The sequence below is a fragment of the Phalaenopsis equestris genome, unplaced genomic scaffold, assembly GCF_001263595.1.
Source record: "Phalaenopsis equestris unplaced genomic scaffold, ASM126359v1 Scaffold000347, whole genome shotgun sequence".
In the NCBI taxonomy this organism is placed as follows: domain Eukaryota; kingdom Viridiplantae; phylum Streptophyta; class Magnoliopsida; order Asparagales; family Orchidaceae; genus Phalaenopsis; species Phalaenopsis equestris.
In genome coordinates, this window is record NW_018164789.1 from 676,216 (window position 1) to 695,085 (window position 18,870).

An 18,870-nucleotide genomic window follows, 5' to 3' on the forward strand; every position below is an offset into this window, starting at 1 on the left:
TCACGAACAACGAGCCAAATTGACAGCCCTAATTCTAATATGCAATTTGAGGATGTATCTATTTTTATGCTCTATAAATTTATTAAACTCAAATTAACAAGAAATAGTATGTCAATGATTTATATTTAAGTTATTAAGATTTAGTAAATTCTTTAAATTTGGATTTAGTAAATCCTGGCAGGGCTAAAACTCAAACACTGTTTGGTAACTAATTTAGTAAATCTAATTAAATCATATGAAACTGTTATAAACTTTGCATAGTTTAAAAATTTGTTAAGTTTGTTATAATAAGAAATTAGAATTAATTTTGATTATTTTATTATTGGGGTTTTTAAGTATCAATCGCCCTAAACGTCAATTATAACGTATTGACTACCCCAACTTAAAACTTTGCATTTCAACCTTAAAATTTTAAGTTGGGCAGTTAAAACATTATAATTAATGTTTTGGATGGTTGATATGTAAAACACCTTTTATTGTTATGATAAAATTAAATTATTATATTTAATTTAAATTTTTATTATACTAATTAATAATCAATAATTCGCTAAAGTTATTAAATTTTAAAGAGTTTTGTTAAATTAATTTCTTTTTAAGCTATTAATTAACATTAATGGATTATTAATTTATTAGTTATTAATTATATTAATTAAAAAATGTAATTTATATTGATTTACTATTAAATAATTTAAATTTAAAATGTATTTTAAATTAAACAATTATTAAATAATTAAATATAAATTTTTTAATCATAGTTAAATTGATAATATATTAATTAAAATTAAATATTAATCAATCAAAATCATAAAATTAACTGAAATTAAATTAAATTAAATTAAATTAACAATACAATCTCCCGATTCTCTCCCTTCCCCCTCCTGGCCTCGCCTGCGTCCCCAGTCCCTAAACCCTAGCGATTCAGTCTCAATTGGAGCTAACTGAGAAGGCAACAGCGGGATCGCGGTGTACGGAGACCCAAAACTCCCATGTTTTTTCTCCTTCGGCACTGCTCCTACCCGAAACAATGGAGGCAGATGGAGGAAGGTAAATTCATGTCTTCCTTTTCGCGCGAATCGCCCGTTCCGAATTTACTAAATCCGCCGATTCACAGCCCTATTGCGACCGCCTCCACCCGCATCGTCAAGGTCTATCGCGGGTACGCGCCGCCAAACTTCTGACGCCTGACGCTCGACACAGAGTGGCTGAGCTTGGTTTTAGGCGGAGGAGGTGAACGTCACCGTGAGTGTATGTGTTATGACATTGAACGGAGACCGGGAAACCGCAGGCTAGTTTGGCGAGCGCTTGGCGTGACGAGGTCGACGCCGAACGGGGAACGGGAGGCCAGATGCCGAATGGTTGAGCGGAGTGCCGCCTGGTCGGCGTCGAAGGTTTGAAGGCTCAGATTCATGATTTAGCACCTTTGAACAGCCGGTGTGCCTTCCTTCCTCATCTCCTCTTTTCCATTTATCATTTCTATCAAACTTTCTTACTTGGTATAGAAAACAATGAAAACTTCTGCAGGAAGGGTTTGATCGGAAAAGATTTACCTTTCCATTTCTAGTATTCCGGAACCTAAAAACCCTAAACCCTATTGTTTAAGTTAAATTATGCATAATTTATATGAAGCGTTAACGTTACTATGATTAAATATAGATTTATGAGAATATACTTGTGAAATGATTATGTACCATTTTCAACACCAGAATTTGAGGGAGAAACTGTATTGGGATTGAGATGAACATTTTGTGTGATAATCATTCCATTAGTTTGTAATTGAAATGGCTTGAAATCTAGTTTCAATTGTCTTGTTTGTTATGATTATTTTATACCAGTTCCCATAAAAAGTTTGATTAAGTATATTAATTTTTTTGCTTTACTCCTTGAATAATCTTCAGAAACTTTTGTTGGAACATGTTTTTTCAAATTCTATGCAGAATTGCCAGTTACTTCTAGGTGATGGCGATCAGATGTTTTTTAAGTGTTACAGGCATGAGTAATGGAATCGCAAAAGGCCTTCCAAGTCAGTTTCCTTTCACAACTGAAGTTGTTGATGCATTATTAGGATGCCATTTCAACTCCTCACAAAGGAGATTGATGAGCAAAAGCAGGAGGGTTCAGGACAGAAGTAAGAATAAAAGGATTCATGACCTAGAAATTGCTACAGAAAGGTGGAAGGTAGCATCAAAGATTTTGTTTATTATGGATGTAATAAAGAAAGAACCGGAACAAATCATTCCTTTGAAGAACTTAGAACAATTCAGACAACAGATAAATCTTAGCAAACCTCATAGGGTTTGTGATTTTGTTCGAAAATCTCCAAAACTCTTTGACTTATATAAGGATTATAGGGGAGTTGTGTGGTGTGGATTTGCAAAGCAATTGGAAAACCTTGTTGAAGAAGAAGGTCGGCTCATTGAAGAGAACACGGAGACAGCAGTCGAGCACATTACGAGACTGTTGATGATGTCTTTGGAAAAAAGGCTTCTTTTAGATAAAATTGCTCATTTTAGAAGAGATTTTGGATTTCCTTTTGATTTTCGAAAAAATTGGATTCATATGTTCCCTGAACATTTCAAAGTTGTAAAAATTGATGGTTTAGAGTATTTAGAATTGAATTCGTGGAATCCTTCTTGGGCAATTACAGAGCTCGAAAAGAAGGCCTTGCCAGAAAACTTGTCTGTGTTGCCATCACCAGGAATTCTTTGCCTTCCTTTCCCAATGAAATTCCCTCCCAATTTTAAGAAGGTTTTTAGAATTGGAGGAAAAATTGAGCATTTTCAGAAAAGACCATACCTTTCTCCATATTCTGATCCCAATGGCCTTATTCCTGGGTCACAAGAATTTAATAAAAGGGCAGTTGCAGTAATGCATGAGATTTTGAGCTTCACCATTGAGAAAAGACTTGTAACCGATCACCTCACACATTTCAGGTGGGAATTTGTGATGCCCCAAAAATTGATGAGGCTTCTCTTGAAGCACTTTGGGATCTTTTACGTTTCTGAAAGGGGGAAAAGGTTCAGCGTATTTTTGACCGAAGCTTACGAAGGTTCGCAGTTGATCCGGCAATCTCCTCTTGCTCTTTGGAAAGAAAAGATTGTGAGTCTGACTGGATACAGAGGGAGGAAGAGGGGAGTGAAAAATTTTGATGAATCTCTTGATTATGATGAAGGTGATTTGTTTGATGGGGAACTTGATGATCAAGACACCTTTTCTAATTTTGAAGATGAGGAAAGCTTAGATACCATCAAGGAGCCTGGTCTTGTGGATGATTCTGAGATGGATGTGAGAGATTTGTATGATACATATGGGGTCTCCTAATCTATTTTAGATTGGTGGTCCTTGTTTGTTACTCTTTTTCTCTTTGATTATTAAATATCCTGTTTTGGTGATGCATTTTTTGCATATTTTTTTTGTGAATTTTAGATACATAAACACACAGTTTTTTTCTTTTTTTTGCTGAGATTGATTTGAGCTGTGATGATTTTCATCCACATATTAAAATTCAACCGTATTTTGAATATTTAAAATTTGAAGGAATTTTAATATTTCTTTGCAGGTAAGTTTTGAGCTTTTTTTGCTTGATCCATTAGAAACTGATTGTTTTGGTTTTGTTATTGTTGTTAGAGACAGATATTTTCTTCGGGTTTCTAAGTGTCTCATTTTTATAAGTTGTACCAGTTTTTGGGGCATTTACATACATGCCATGCAATTTTTATGAATTTACCTATATCTAACAGCTAAACATTTGTATTTGCATGCATAATTCTCAAATCTTTAACATCTTATTAAAAATATTACCATCACTGCGTTATGCATAGCTTTAGTGTTTTATGACACCAAGGTGTTGTATCAAATTTTAGGTGTTTGATATGTAAATACAAAAGATTGTGGTAGTATGAATGTAAATTTCCCCAGTTTTTTTTTTTTTTTGTTTAATTTTCTGTACATGCTTAAATTATTTTAGAAGATTTACCTACAAGGCTACAATCATGCCACTCAATTCCTATGTATTTACATATTTAACACCAGTTTTTCAACTTTTAGATGCCAGCAGTCTTATCACTGCATGAAATTGTGAATTTTACTTTGTTTTTTAAGTTAAAATGATGATATTTTTTAGGTGATATGAAGCATTTGGGTGGTATAAATGTAAAAGCAAAAATTTTCAGGATGATTATAGTCATCTCTCAGGAAATTGATATGCAGCCGATAATTTGATTGAAATTTAAAAATTGTTAGTATTTTTTGTGATCTTCACTGACATCTAAGACACTTTGGAAGGAACGATTTTCTGTCCGGACTCCTGACGTAGCTCTAGGTACGGCGAAGGTTATTCCTTAATTATTTTCAGGTTATTTATGGGCTATTTTTAATAATTTTTGAAATAACCCAAAAATAATCCAAAAATAAAGATCGGAGGTTATTTCTGGGGTATTTCAGGATTATTGAAAATAACCTAGAAATAATTTGACTCAAGAATAACCTCCACGGAACGTAAAGCTATATCAGGAGTTCGCACAGAAAAATTAGGCCTTTGGAAGGGGTTCAAGAAAAAAAATCAATGAATTTTTATTTTTATTTTTGCTTTGGGTTAATATTCTTCATTTTATTTCTAACCAATATTCTACGTGTTATTTAAATGAAAAATTTAGAGGGATACAGCTCATTTTGTATTTATTTACATATCTAACACTTTTATTTTTATAAATATGTCATCGTATTTATACTTAAAAAGATGTATTTCACTAATCACAAGTTAAAATAATGGTGTATTTGTGTGATACTAATGATTGGGTGATATAAATATAAAAATAAAGTTTAAATTTTAGATTTATAAATACATAAGAATTAAGTGGTATTGTCGGTACAGGGGTGTAAACGAACCGAACAAGAACGAACAAAGCTTGTGTTCGTGTTCGGTTCGTTTGAAATTTAGTTTGTTTGAAATAAACTCGTGTTCGAAATTATTCGTGAAGTCACTGTTCGTGTTCGTTTCTTAACAACGAGCCGAACACGAGCTGTTCGAAAACGACGAGCCAGTTTGACATCCCTAATATTAATATATAGAAATAATGTATTATATTAATTATATAACTTATATTATATAAATATATAATATCTATATTAATATATTACTAATATAGTATATGAATATAGTATTATTATTAATTTATTATATATTATAATTAATAAAATTTAATTTTTTAAAATATCATAAATTTTTTATATATAATTATTTTAAATTGTTTTATATTTCGAACAATAACGATTCGAACACGAACGAGCACATCACTGTTCGTGTTTGGTTCGTTTAACTAACCGAACGAAAAAAATCTGTTTGACGTTAGTCTCGTTTACTTGTCGAACGAATTAAACACGAACTCATCAACGAACCAAACATGAACTGTTCGCAAACAATGATTTTTTTGACAGCCCTAGTTCGGTAGATGCCCCAATCAAATTTAGATATTTAATATATTAATAAGAATTATTCATTAGTATAAAATGTTTAAATTAATGGATATTCATTGATTAGAATATGAGCTTCAATAGGACAATAAAGAGGTGATAATCAGTGATTATATAATTAGAATAGCAAGCATGTTACATTTTTTTTTAATTCGAGATTTAAATTATATATTTTATTCTCACTTCATTTAAAAAAGATAGATCTATTTACAAAATGATAATCCTTCTTATCTTTTTTTTTTTAAATTTATCACTCTATTATAAAATTTTACATTTTCGTTTGGGGCAATTTATAAGTGTTGGCGGCGTTTTCAAAACGCCGTCATACCATTTGGTTCAAGCGTTTCGTCAGCTTATTCGGAACCGCGTTTGAGTTTTTACACTAAAGCATACAGCAGGTCAAGCCTCACAACCCTCCCAACGCACCGTAAAAAACTCCAACACACATTTTATTATTTTTTTCAAATTTTTAATAATTTGATAACGGAATGTATAAATATATTGATTTGTTAATCTAAAACAATGGTCTAAAAATAAGGATTACATCTATGTCATTCATAATATTATTATTTATGTAATTATTATTTACAAAATTTCAGCCATCCTCACCTCCAGAATCCTCTTTAGATTTTCTAGAACCATCTCCGCTCGCGTTGGACAAATGCCTCTTTGGCCCCCAGATCACGTTAAGCTCCACCAACAACCAGAGATCGTTAAGCGGAGGCTTTAATTCACCGAGCATCTTTCGACAGACCGGATAGCAACCGACCTCTGGAGGACCATTGGAACATCTAGCGCCTCGATAAATCTCAGTAGTGTCCTCGGAGCTGCGAGTAGCAAAGATTTATTTGCTAGGGTTTTTCTCCCTTTCTTATATTTCTGTACTCCGCGGGCTTATCTTCTTTCTTGTTACGCTGAAGGGAGTGAGTTGCAGGAGATTTTTGAAGGAAAAATCTTAACCTATTTTCCGTCAAGGTATTTTTTAATGCTTTTGATGTTCAATTGCAGCGGTTTTCTTTGTCGTTTCAGCTTATTTTATTCCACTCTTCTTATGTTCGTAAGTTTGTTTGGTGTGTTTTTATGGTTCTATTATGTTCTTTGTGAACAGAATCACCGACTTATTTTATGCGTGATGTCAGTAGCTTGCTTCATCTTTGTGGACAGCTAGTGTCTGTGAATTTAACGAAATATAGTTTTACTTACATTGTTCATTGTGTATTTCGGAGTAGACTGTAGAACCAGTGGATTATCCTGCCCTTGGCTGTTTGGCAAACGTTTCCTTCGTTTGCTAGAGGTTACACCTATTTTGCGGGTAATATGTTTTTTGATGTTTTCAGTTTGCAGCATCAATGGCTTCCATTCACGTAGCTGGGTGTGGATTAGCTGGTAGGAGGAGCCTCCCGTGTTTTGATGGCCTCCGCTTCTCACAACCTGCATTTGGTGGTTCTTTGTCAGTAGGAGCTAGTGGAGCTATTGTTGATAGGAGGTGCTTTCGGGGTCTTGTTATTAAGGCTGCTACTGTGGTTGCTCCAAAGGTAAACATGTAGGCAGTGGATGATTAATACGCTAGTAATGTTCATGGATATAGCTGATATGCTCAAGGTAATTTTCTGCTTGTGATAGTACACTTCAATTAAGCCATTGGGGGAAAGGGTTTTGGTTAAGATCAAGACTTCTGATGAAAAGACTACGGGAGGCATTTTACTGCCTACTACTGCGCAGACAAAGCCGCAGGGAGGCGAGGTTGTTGCTGTTGGTGACGGAAAAACCATTGGAAAGAAGAAGGTAGACATTAGTCTGAAGGTAATGCTAATTCCTTTTGCTTTTGACTAACAATTATTGTATGGCATGAAAAGTATCTGATCAAGATTTTCTTTTCATTTGAATGATTATGGCATCTGATGATCAAAACTTTATTTTATTTAGGTGATTGTGGTATACGAGTTTTAACTTGTTCTACTTTTGATATGATTTATGACATTCTTTGCACTTCATGAAATTTATTGTAACTAAAGTGATTTCTATTTGATATGGCTTACAACATCCCCTGTGCTTTTGGAATTTTGTTTTAAATAAAGTGAATTCTAGTATATTTAGGTTAATCTAGCTTGAGGTTTAACTTATTTTACTTGTGATTTGATTTACGGAATCCTATGTGCTATTGCAGTTCTTTATTTAGTCAATTATATACTTACGTGTAACTTGTGGCTTGTTGAGATTTTGAGAGAAAATAAAATTTATGTTTTTAGGGAAAGTAACGAGCCAATCGTTGTGTTTATTTTCGATGAAGAGAGTATATTACATAATATTAGTTGTATTAAAGATAAAATATCCTCATTATTAATTTTCTAATTTGGTACTACAGCACTCCCTTTCAAGTTCATTTGAACTTATGATGATGATGATGATATTGATTCTTTGGATGGCTAATTAAATTTCTTATGAAAACATTCTTAAAAAAATCTATGCTTTTGAATTTTAAACAACTGAGGTAATGCTTGTTAAGCATTTGAAATTAAGTATTATTTTTGCTATTTTTCTTATCATATTGTATCTTTTCATTCAAGAATGTTTCATATTTAACTTTATATGTTCATTTTTTTAAAATATTTTGCGCAATGTTTAAAATGGTGCGTCCCGTAATACATGATACATTGTGCACTAAATTATGAGAATTGATTTTTTTTTTTAAATTTGTGAATGATATCTTTGATAAAATGATAGTGTATTTAAATTTGCACTGTTATTTTGTTGGCGATATGAATGGTTTCATTATGACACTTATAAATTATAATTTGGGTAATAAGAAGTTAAAAATGTTTTGATGTGATTTTTTTTAATCCATAGAATTTCACAGGTGGAAAGTGTGATTTCTTGTTTTAATTTTCTTCACTTTGATTTAGAAATAATAATATTCTATTTGTTTCATGAAATAGGATTTTCTCTGCAAAAAAAATATAATATTATAAAGTGGTCTTTTGATTTCATTTGATCTAACATAGCATCACTATAGTTTTCAACATATGAGTGGTTGTGCTTTGGTTACACTAGTACTGTTGTGGGAATTTTTTTAAGCATTTGTTCTAACATTGTATCATTATGGGGATGAAAATTTTTAAGTGAGAGATAGGAATGTAAGTTGCTCAACCAAGTGATGACAACGAATAATACAACAACAAAAACAAGCCTTTATCCCACTAAGTGGGGTCGGCTGCATCAATCCTTTTTCTCCATTGGATCGTATTGAGTGTCATATTTTCATTTAATTCAAATATATTAAGGTTGTTTTTTATACAATATGCCCGTCATTTTTTATACAATATGCCCAAGTCTTTGAAGGTTTGATTCTACCTTTCTTAACATAAGTCGAATCTAAATCATCTACTCTCCTAACCGGATCATCGGATTGTCGTTGTTTAATATGACCAAACCATCTAAAATGACTCTCTCTAATTTTGTCCAATATTGGAGCTTCATCAACCCTATCACGGATGTATTCATTTCACATTTTGTCTCTAAGTGTAAAGCCACTCATCTACCTAAGCATTCTCATCTCAACAACACTTAACAACATTCAACACAATAGAGCATTGCAGGTCTCACCACCGCCTTACAAAATTTTTCTTTTAATTTAAACGGTACTTTTCTATCACACAATAGGTTCAAAGCATTTCTCCGCTTCAACCAACTAACTTGAATTCTACTAATAACATCTCCATCTATATGACCATCACTTTGAACAGTAGACCCATGATATCTTAAGCGTTCATACTCTTTTATAAATTGATCATCCATAGTTACAACTTTGTTATTAGAGCTACTACTACTAAAATTACATTCCTTGTATTCAATTTTATTTCTACTTAAACGAAGGCCTTTAGACTCAAGTTTTTCCTGATCAATATTGACCCCCATAATTCAAGTTTTTTCTAAGATTTTTCTCTATCGACAATACGAATATCATCATCGAAAAGCATACACCAAGGTACATCTTCCTGTAAATGTCAAGTAAGATCATCCATAACTAAAAAGCAAAAAGATATGGGTTTAAAACCAATCCTTGTTGTAATCCAATTGTAATAGGAAAATATTTGATCAATCCTCCTCTTTTGAATACAAGTAATAGCTCTAGTATATGTCTTTACTAACTTGAATATAAGTCATATCAGCATCTTTTTTTTCTAGAACTCCCCAAAGGATATTTTTTGAAGCATTATCGTAAGCTTTTTCTAAATCCATAAAAAATCATATGTAGATCCTTCTTATTCTCTCTGTACTTTTTCATCAAACCTCTCAGTAATTGAGTAGCTTTCATGGTAGACATGCTCTACCTAAATCCAAACTGATTATGAGAAATCTTTGTAATATTTCTTAGCCTATGTTCAATTACTCTCTCCCATAATTTTAAAGTATCATACATCGATTTAATTCCTTTATAATTTGCACACTCTTGTGCATCTCCTTTATTCTTAAAAGTGGGGACCAAAATACTCGTGGGGACCAAAATACTCTTGGGGACCAAAATACTCTTCCTCCATTGCTTAGCCATCTTTTTATTTTTTAAAATAATATTAAAGAGTTTAGTAAGTCAAGAAGCTCCCCAATCTTCTAAATAGTTACACACTTCAATTGGAATATTATCAGGTCCTACAGACTTTACACCCTTTATTTTCTTTAAAACATTCTTAACTTCTTTTCAACTAATGTGACGATAAAAATGAAACATTTTATTATTATTAAGAATTTTAAGATCACTATGGTCGATCATATTTTCAGAAACTTCTTTGAAAATTTTATTAAAATTACTCATCCACCTATGTTGAAATTTTTTTCTAAGGAAATCTTTTTTCGATTTTCATCTTTAATATAATTTACTTGAGTTAAATCTTTACTTTTCTCTTTGTTTAACTAGTTTATACATTTATTTTTCATCATATTTAGTATATAATCTACTATAAAGATTACTAAAAGTAGAATTTTAGCGTCACAGATTGTTCTCTTAGACTCCCTATGTACTATTTTATATTTTCCTCGGTTCTCTAAGCTTTTACATTTGAACTAATTTTTATAGCATAATTTCTTATATTTTATCATTTCTTGTACATTATTATTTCACCACTAACTAATTTTATTTATAGATACTCTTACTTTTGATTCTCCGAGTACATCTTTTGTCATTCGTTTGATAATGTTTGTTACTTTATCCAAAATAGAAGTTGTTTTTTTCAAGAACATTCCAAATTTTAAAATCTTGAAGTTTACTCATAAAAATAATTTATCTTTTAGGCGCCCTTATCTTAATTTATCAGATTTAAATGAAAATATTACACTAAATAGGATGCAATGGAGAAAAGCCGACCCCACTTAGTGGGATAAAGGTTTTGTTGTTGTTTTTGTAGGCGCCATTATCTAATTTTATGACAATGATTCCCAATATTCTCTATTTTACAACTATTCTTCTTAAAATTCAAAATTAATAATCGATGTTGAGCACCTAAATTCTCACTTGAAATGATCTTACAATTGAAACATTCTCGAAGATCTCTTCTCATAAAAGAATAATCAGTTTGTATTTTTGATTCATTCTTGTAAGTAATAATATGCTCATATTTTTTTTTGAATAAAGTGTTAGCAATAACAAATTTATACGCGAAAATAAAATCTAATATGACTCTACCTTTGTCATCAATCACTCCAAAATTGTAGTTATCATGAATATTTCTAAAATCTTCTATGACTCTACTAACATATTTATTTAAGTCTCCTTTATAAAAATGCTTTCTCAGGAGGTATAATTAGTATTAAGTGTTCTAGGGCATTTCAAAATTTTACTTTAGAACATGTATCTAAACTTACTTGAGGAGTACGGGCACTTATAATATTAACAATGTTAATATCAACAATAATCTTGAGGCGTTAATTCTAACTCAAATTCTATTAATTTTTGCAACATTATCTTTCAAACTCTTATCTATAATTACACCCACATCATTTCTAGTGCGATTCTTACCTGAATTTCAAAGTTTTAAATGTAAATTATCAATCTTCTCAGCCTTTTTTCAAACACATTTAGTTTTTTGAATACATAAGATATTTATCTTTTTATAAATCATAATATCAGTTACTTCTATTAATTTACCTATGAGAGTACCTTTATTCCAAGATCATATCCTAATATTTGATTAATGGATTAACATTTTTACCCGCATCTATCCGTAATGTGGGAACCCCTACTTACTTGACATTACACCCGGGCGTCAGTCTAGCGACCTTTGCTTACTTTTAAGTGTGTTAAGGGATAATGAATAATATATTAAAATGTTTTCTTATCAGTGGAATTATATAAGGTTTTTTTCATAGGAGAGTTTAATGGGTTTCATCAAAGAGGCCTGATTTCCATGGGTAGGTTTATGGCATTTTTTTTCTAGGACATGGAGACACCATCTTTGTTGGTGTCAAACTTGATACCAACAAAATGTTTGCATTTTGTATTTTAGTGGCAAATGTCTCCTAAAGGTGCAGTTCAATTTCCTTAATAGCAGAAATATTATTTTTTTAAGAAGGTTGGTATCACCATGAATATCGTGTGATAGATGAAGATGGAGTGATCAATTATGTTACTTTATAAACCAACCCCAATAAGAGCATTGCAAATTCAATAAAACATGCACAAAGGCATTGTTTTGGATTTTTAAAGCTTGCATAATTTATTATCTTCTCCTTCTGATCAATATATTTGGGATGTTGCTTCAAAACGATGTACTGAAAAAGTCTCAATTTAATTCAATGTCATGCATTTTCTTGTGCATCCTTTTGCATCAAGTGGGCTTAGTAATGTTCAGTCGTATTACTTGAATGAAAATTGATTGTAAACATCATGGAAAAGAATTATGTTTTACATTAGGTGGTGCGCATGCTTGTGGTTAGGATTGAATGCTTTTTTATTCTCCTAGCGAGTAGAAACTTTAAAGAGCGATAAGGCAAAGTTGCAACATGAGGATGCTAAGTCATTAAGTGAGATGAAATGATTTTTTTGGTGGTGCTATGTTTTAATTGAGGTAAAGGATTTTATTGTGTGGTGAGTATTTTGTGTTATACATTTTTTATGAGCAATAGGGAGATTTTAATTAATGAATGGTGGTTGGTGTTCAACCATAAATGTTAGAAGGGTTGAAGGTGTATCTGTCACATGTTGGGTTTGGAAGGCGGTGTATCCTAGCTACACAAGGCATGATGAAAAAAATTTAACCTGTTCTGAATTCTCATATGATAAAGGATATGCAAATAATAATAGGAATAAATAACAAAAGTTAAATTTTATTCCGTGATGCGACTTCGCTGATACAACTTAAAGAAAATAAGAAAAATTGAACTAAGAACAAAAGACACAACTACCTAAAGCCCTAAAGGGAAAAAACAAGGAAACTAAACAAATACTAAATACCAAAAATAGGAAATCTAAAATTGAAAATTATGGTATCATAGTGAAGTTTTTCTTACCATCGAGTATAAAATTATTTGAGCAAATGCAAGTGCCAAAGTGAAAATTGCAAGTGCAATATTGAAAGGAGAATCTGTAGTGGAGGAGAATCAAAAGGGTTGTAAGGGGACCGTTCATACAAGTTAACATTTGCAGAGATAAAAAAAATGATTGGTAAAGGAATAGCAACAATAATATTTTTCTATGTTTGGGAGTAAACTAGAGAGGAACAATTAATAACATGAGAATAAGGTTTACCTTGTACCATATGAAGTTAGTGGACACAATGAACATAGCCAAAAACATGATGAGAGGGAAGATGTTTATCTCCCTTGTAACATAGAACAAAGAAGCGTGTAACCCTATTCAAAATAGTGAATGACATATGATTGATTAAACAATAAAATGTTTATACTCTCTGCAGCTATCATAGAACATTAAAGTACAAACTACAAACTATATTGAGGTAATATTCGTTTAGCCACATTATTTTGTTGTAGGTAGCCATTAATTAAAGAAACGAAGCAAAGAAGCCTCCTATTTGTTAATACATAACTTCAATGTTTTCAATCAGAAGGGAGTTCAATTATAAGTTGATGTCGAAATTGGAAAAATTCGTTTTGCCACTTTCAAGCTCCGTATTAAAATGTTGAGATAGAGTGTGGGAGTTGGTTTGTGCATAGGTCTTAATGAAGAGAAGTGGATGGATTTTTTTCAAAATATAAGAGATGGATATGCAGCAATGATATTAGTTGGAGAGTTTGTGTGATAAGATATGCAAATAATTGCGAGTTACCTGCCATGTGTGTTGATGCGTTATGAGGAACTGGTACAAAACTAGAAAATCACACGAGATATAGTTGTTAGTGTTGTTGTTGATGATCATTTTCTTTTTGTGAGATAGATCCAAGTTTACTAGTTGCAGTTGCAATATGTTGAAAAATATGAGTAGATTTACATCTTAATAGTGATCAGAAAAGTTATCTACTTTACGACAATTGTATAGGGTGGAAATGAATTGTGATGATGTACCATGATCACGTTTAGTAGCAACAACTATATCAATTTGTTTGATTGAAAAGTAAGCTCAATGATCCATAGAGATGTTAGGCATCTTAGAATTGGTCATCGAGTGTGTATTTGGATATTAGTGAAGGATTTTTTTCCTATTTTTTATTGGATTTATGTGGAAAGAAAATAATCATACTCTGTTTTTTGCAGTTTTCTTTAACATTGAAAGATTAAAGACTATTAATCACTCATTTGAGAATGACAAAATAAAAGTCTTATTGTTAGATATGCTCTTGATCATGTCATGAGCTACAACGAGTAAACTAAAAGCCCAAGATCTCAAGAGATAGTTTTTATTATTCAGTTTGATAGTTGTATCAATATTAGAGAAGACTTTCATTTAAAGAAAGGTGGAAGTTATCAATGAAAAAACAATTGAAAAGATTTTGTGAGTGGTTAATAAATTATAGATTAATGGTTATCAATTAGACAAAGGAAAGAGGTTACCGAATGAGTTAGATGAGGTGAGCCATCAGGTTTGTAAAGCAGGCTGCCCATGTATGAGGAGTATTGGGTGAGAGTGTCGAGGGTGATAGTAAAGGTGAGGATAACTCATGTAAAGAGAGAATAATCAACACGATTAAAAGGATAAATGTTACTGAATGAGTTAAAGGAGGTGAACCCGTCAGGTTTGTAGAACAGATTGCACATGTATGAGGAGTATTTGGTGAGAGTGTCAAGGGTGATAGTAGTAAGGCGAGGATAACTCGTGTAAGGAGAGAATAATCAATATGATTAAAAGGTAAGCCCATAAGGTTTTTAGACAAAGGATAAGGTTCACAATTAGACAAAGGATAAAGGTTACCTACCGAGTTAGATGAGGTGAGCCCATCAGGTTTGTAGAAAAGACTGCACGTGTGAAAATTATTGGGTGAGAGTAAGGCGAGGATAACTCATGTAAGGTGATAATAATCAATGATTAAATGGCGGAAAAGGCACTTCATGCTTAGCGCAGTAGCTAGATAAATTTGATTATGAGAGGGGTGGATACAATAGGTACTCATTTAGGCGTTAGCTATGTGGTTGACTGTAGTAGTGAGTGGAGTGATGAATGCAGGAAGTAGGGTGATAGGGGCAGTCGGTCAAGTTGGCGTAGCAGGTGAAAATCATCATGAGATGTGGCAACGACTATGACGAAGCTAGCAATTAAATATAAAGTTGAAATGAGTTGGAGGAAAGAAATCTTAGCAGCTCATTTTCAATGGAATTGGTGCCTATAACATATAATAATAATGATTGAATAAAAGATTGAGCTTCCCCATTGTTGATTTTTCAATTTGGTGTGATTATATGGCTTAATTATAAGCTTTATTTTGTTAAGGATGTGAATCCTTTTTTCTTGAAATACACGGCATTTATATTGACCTGAAAGATACTTTTTTTATATCATAATATAACAATCAAGACATTTGTACATATAATTATTATTTCCATCACAGGAAATTTTTTTTTTAAAACTTAACAATTGTCTTGTAGCTTGATAAGAAGTGTATTGCATCCTTTTTTCTTTGATTAACTGAGCTTGGATAATCTCATTGCTTAACTAGGTTGAATGTCTAGGGCTCATATACTTGTATCCTTACAAAAACAACAAGCCTTTATCCCACTAAGTCAACTTTTTCGATTGATTTTGAAAATATGGTAAATGAAAATAATTTTTGAAATTTAATTTAAGTATAAAAGATATATATTTTGGGTTTTGAAAGTAGTATGTTTTAATTTTCGAAAAAAATGAGACCGAATAGATCTCATTAGTCCAATAATTTGCATAATCGTGCCTGACACCCTGAATACTACACACTTCAAGAGAAAAGTGTAGACCCTGATAATAGGCTCAATCTTGCAAACTAAGAGATTTGTGACATCCATTTGGTCTGCGAATATTTTATATATGACCGACAAATTTCCCTATTTAATACAAAGATTAAATAGGATTTATTTTTCATGGGTTCCAAGTTCCCTATAGAGGCAAACCCCTATATTTAATTACATCTCAAATGACTGGGGTCACTTGAGAAAACTCTCGATAATGATCAGTGGTTCTAGTCTTCAAGATTTCAAAGTTTAATTTCTCACGGTAGGACGTGGAAAGGCAAATGAGAGTGGCTCAAATATGAACAGTTATTTCAGGAGTCCAAAGGAAGGAACAGGTAGAGGATGTCATAGATCCTGAGGAAAAAACCTCAGTGACATCCTATACTATCTTACTCTGTGGCTGCATTTTAGAGAAGATGTTATTTGAATGTTTAATCCTGCCAATTTTATTATTTGAGACTTACATTTGCATAATATCTGATTATATAAATAGCCCGCAGAGATAAGATGGTTTACGTTGTAACGAACAACAACCTCGGAACCTAAGGCGAGTTAGGACTTATGCTGCACAACATGGTTGTGCAGGGGCCTAAGGAGAAAGTGAGGATTTATGTCGCGCTAGGCGAGCTACCTCGAAGTCCTATAGGTTGTTATTATGCTAGGAAGAGATGATGCTGAAGAAGATCCTCTTGCTGCTCGGTTTGAATTCCTCGTCGTGGTGCCAACAAAGTTGGTTCCAAGCTCCTGTCATCGCGACGGCTCCATGGTTTAAGTGTTTGAGATTAGTGATTTGCATTTCACAGTTTTGGTGTCAATGTTTGGTTTTGTTTTGTTTCGATTTTGGTTTTGCATGGAGAATAAATAAATCGCAGGTAAATAAAATGTACTTGAAATATAAAATGTAATAAAGTAAAATGCTGTAGATAAACTGTAAAAGCGTACCTGGGCATCTGCTACTGTTGCGTGATTAATATTGCGAGCATAGTATGATTTGCAGCAGATCTTAATAAACTTGCAAGAAAATTAAATAAAGCAAGAAAATCTAGCATGAAAGTCATAAAAACGAGTAGTAAAAATCACAAGCAAAAGAAACATATAGCCACACATGAAAGACCAGGACTGAGTATAAGACATTGATAAAAGTGGGGGGCTCAGAGCTGGGCCGTGTGCTTCCCGACCTTGAACAGGAGTTATCGGCCCAGCAATCTACAAAAGGCAGTCCTTAACTTCAATCCAAGTGACTAACCGTGAACCTTTATAAATTTTCATAGAAAGATTTTCATGCAAAAGTTATTATTTAAGTCTTTTTTATACAGAGTTTTTTTAATCATGCAAAATAAATTTTTGTTTTATTTTTATAAGTATTTTGTAAAGTCATACAGTCCACAGACTAGTCACTCTAATCGTGCTAGAACTACTGACAACCTAAGAGTGTCGGGGGCAACGATTCCATCAAGAGTCGGTGAATAGTATCCTGGATCCTTTCCTCTCTCTTATTGAAGATCCTTTCCTCTTTCTTATTGAAGATTCTTTCCTCTCTCTTATTGAAGATCCTTGAGGTAGAAAATACTATTCTAATAATTTCACTTCATATCCCTCGTTTAAACACACATAAGCAATGTCGTCATCGCCCTCGCCACCTAGACCCTAGACTTATCCTAGTCCGATGATCCATATGTGGCGTTAAGAAATTTCTCCAATTGCCAGGAGGATTTGAGTGTAATATCCAAACTCAAATCCCGATGCACTGGGTTTCATTGTAGGTTAAGTCATTGAGGGAATTTCACTGTTGATTTAATTAAGGAAGCATGGGTCACGTTTCGGTGCATCCTGGTATCTAGTGTCATAATCAGTTCGTGAATCAGGCTCTAGTGACGTGTTTCATTATTCATTTGAAAATTAGGAGAATGAACGCTCACCTAGAGTGTGCTCATAAGATCTAGGAAGCTTGTGCTGAGAATTAGGAGGATAGTATGTTCCTAAAGTCTAAGAAGCCTACACTGAAGACTAGGTGCTGAGGGCTAGGTGGATGGACTCTCACCTAGGGTGTGTACTTAAGCTCTAGGAAGCCGACACTGAGGACTAGGTGAATGGACTCTCACCTAAGGTGTGTGCTTAAGTTCTAGGAAGCGTATGTTGGGAATTAGGTGATTTAAGGTTTTCTATATGTGCCAACAAAGTTGGTTCCAAGCTCCTGTCATCGCGACGGCTCCATGGTTTAAGTGTTTGAGATTGGTGATTTGCATTTCACAGTTTTGGTGTCAATGTTTGGTTTTGTTTTGTTTCGATTTTGGTTTTGCACGGAGAATAAATAAATCGCAGGTAAATAAAATGTACTTGAAATATAAAATGTAATAAAGTAAAATGCTGTAGATAAACTGTAAAAGCGTACCTGGGCATCTGCTACTGTTGCGTGATTAATATTGCGAGCATAGTATGATTTGCAGCAGATCTTAATAAACTTGCAAGAAAATTAAATAAAGCAAGAAAATCTAGCATGAAAGTCATAAAAACGAGTAGTAAAAATCACAAGCAAAAGAAACATATAGCCACACATGAAAGACCAGGACTGAGTATAAGACATTGATAAAAGTGGGGGGCTCAGAGCTGGGCCGTGTGCTTCCCGACCTTGAACAGGAGTTATCGGCCCAGCAATCTACAAAAGGCAGTCCTTAACTTCAATCCAAGTGACTAACCGTGAACCTTTATAAATTTTCATAGAAAGATTTTCATGCAAAAGTTATTATTTAAGTCTTTTTTATACAGAGTTTTTTTAATCATGCAAAATAAATTTTTGTTTTATTTTTATAAGTATTTTGTAAAGTCATACAGTCCACAGACTAGTCACTCTAATCGTGCTAGAACTACTGACAACCTAAGAGTGTCGGGGGCAACGATTCCATCAAGAGTCGGTGAATAGTATCCTGGATCCTTTCCTCTCTCTTATTGAAGATCCTTACCTCTTTCTTATTGAAGATTCTTTCCTCTCTCTTAGTGAAGATCCTTGAGGGAGAAAATACTATTCTAATAATTTC

At 32.9% G+C, this 18,870-nt stretch overlaps 2 protein-coding genes across 3 annotated transcripts in view; both read left to right on the forward strand.

Moving 5' to 3' along the window:
• The first annotated feature begins 861 nt into the window (after positions 1-861).
• On the forward strand, positions 862-3,386 carry LOC110026062 (protein ROOT PRIMORDIUM DEFECTIVE 1). Of its 2 annotated transcripts, XM_020726839.1 has the most exons (3): positions 862-1,044; positions 1,112-1,431; positions 1,935-3,386. In XM_020726839.1, the coding sequence occupies exon 3, from the start codon at positions 1,957-1,959 to the stop codon at positions 3,316-3,318; it is 1,362 nt and encodes a 453-aa protein (XP_020582498.1). In that variant the 5' UTR covers positions 862-1,044; positions 1,112-1,431; positions 1,935-1,956; the 3' UTR covers positions 3,319-3,386. The 2 variants fall into 2 exon arrangements, with proteins under 2 accessions (XP_020582498.1, XP_020582497.1); XM_020726838.1 differs by having other exon boundaries at positions 862-1,431.
• Positions 3,387-6,285: 2,899 nt separating this feature from the next.
• Positions 6,286-18,870, forward strand: part of LOC110026006 (20 kDa chaperonin, chloroplastic) — an 18,314-nt gene continuing 5,729 nt past the window's right edge. The window contains exons 1-3 of the mRNA XM_020726746.1: positions 6,286-6,444; positions 6,807-7,004; positions 7,093-7,272. Of these exons, the coding sequence (XP_020582405.1) occupies positions 6,819-7,004; positions 7,093-7,272 (366 nt within the window). The 5' untranslated portion in view covers positions 6,286-6,444; positions 6,807-6,818. The remainder of the gene's footprint in view (positions 6,445-6,806; positions 7,005-7,092; positions 7,273-18,870) is intronic.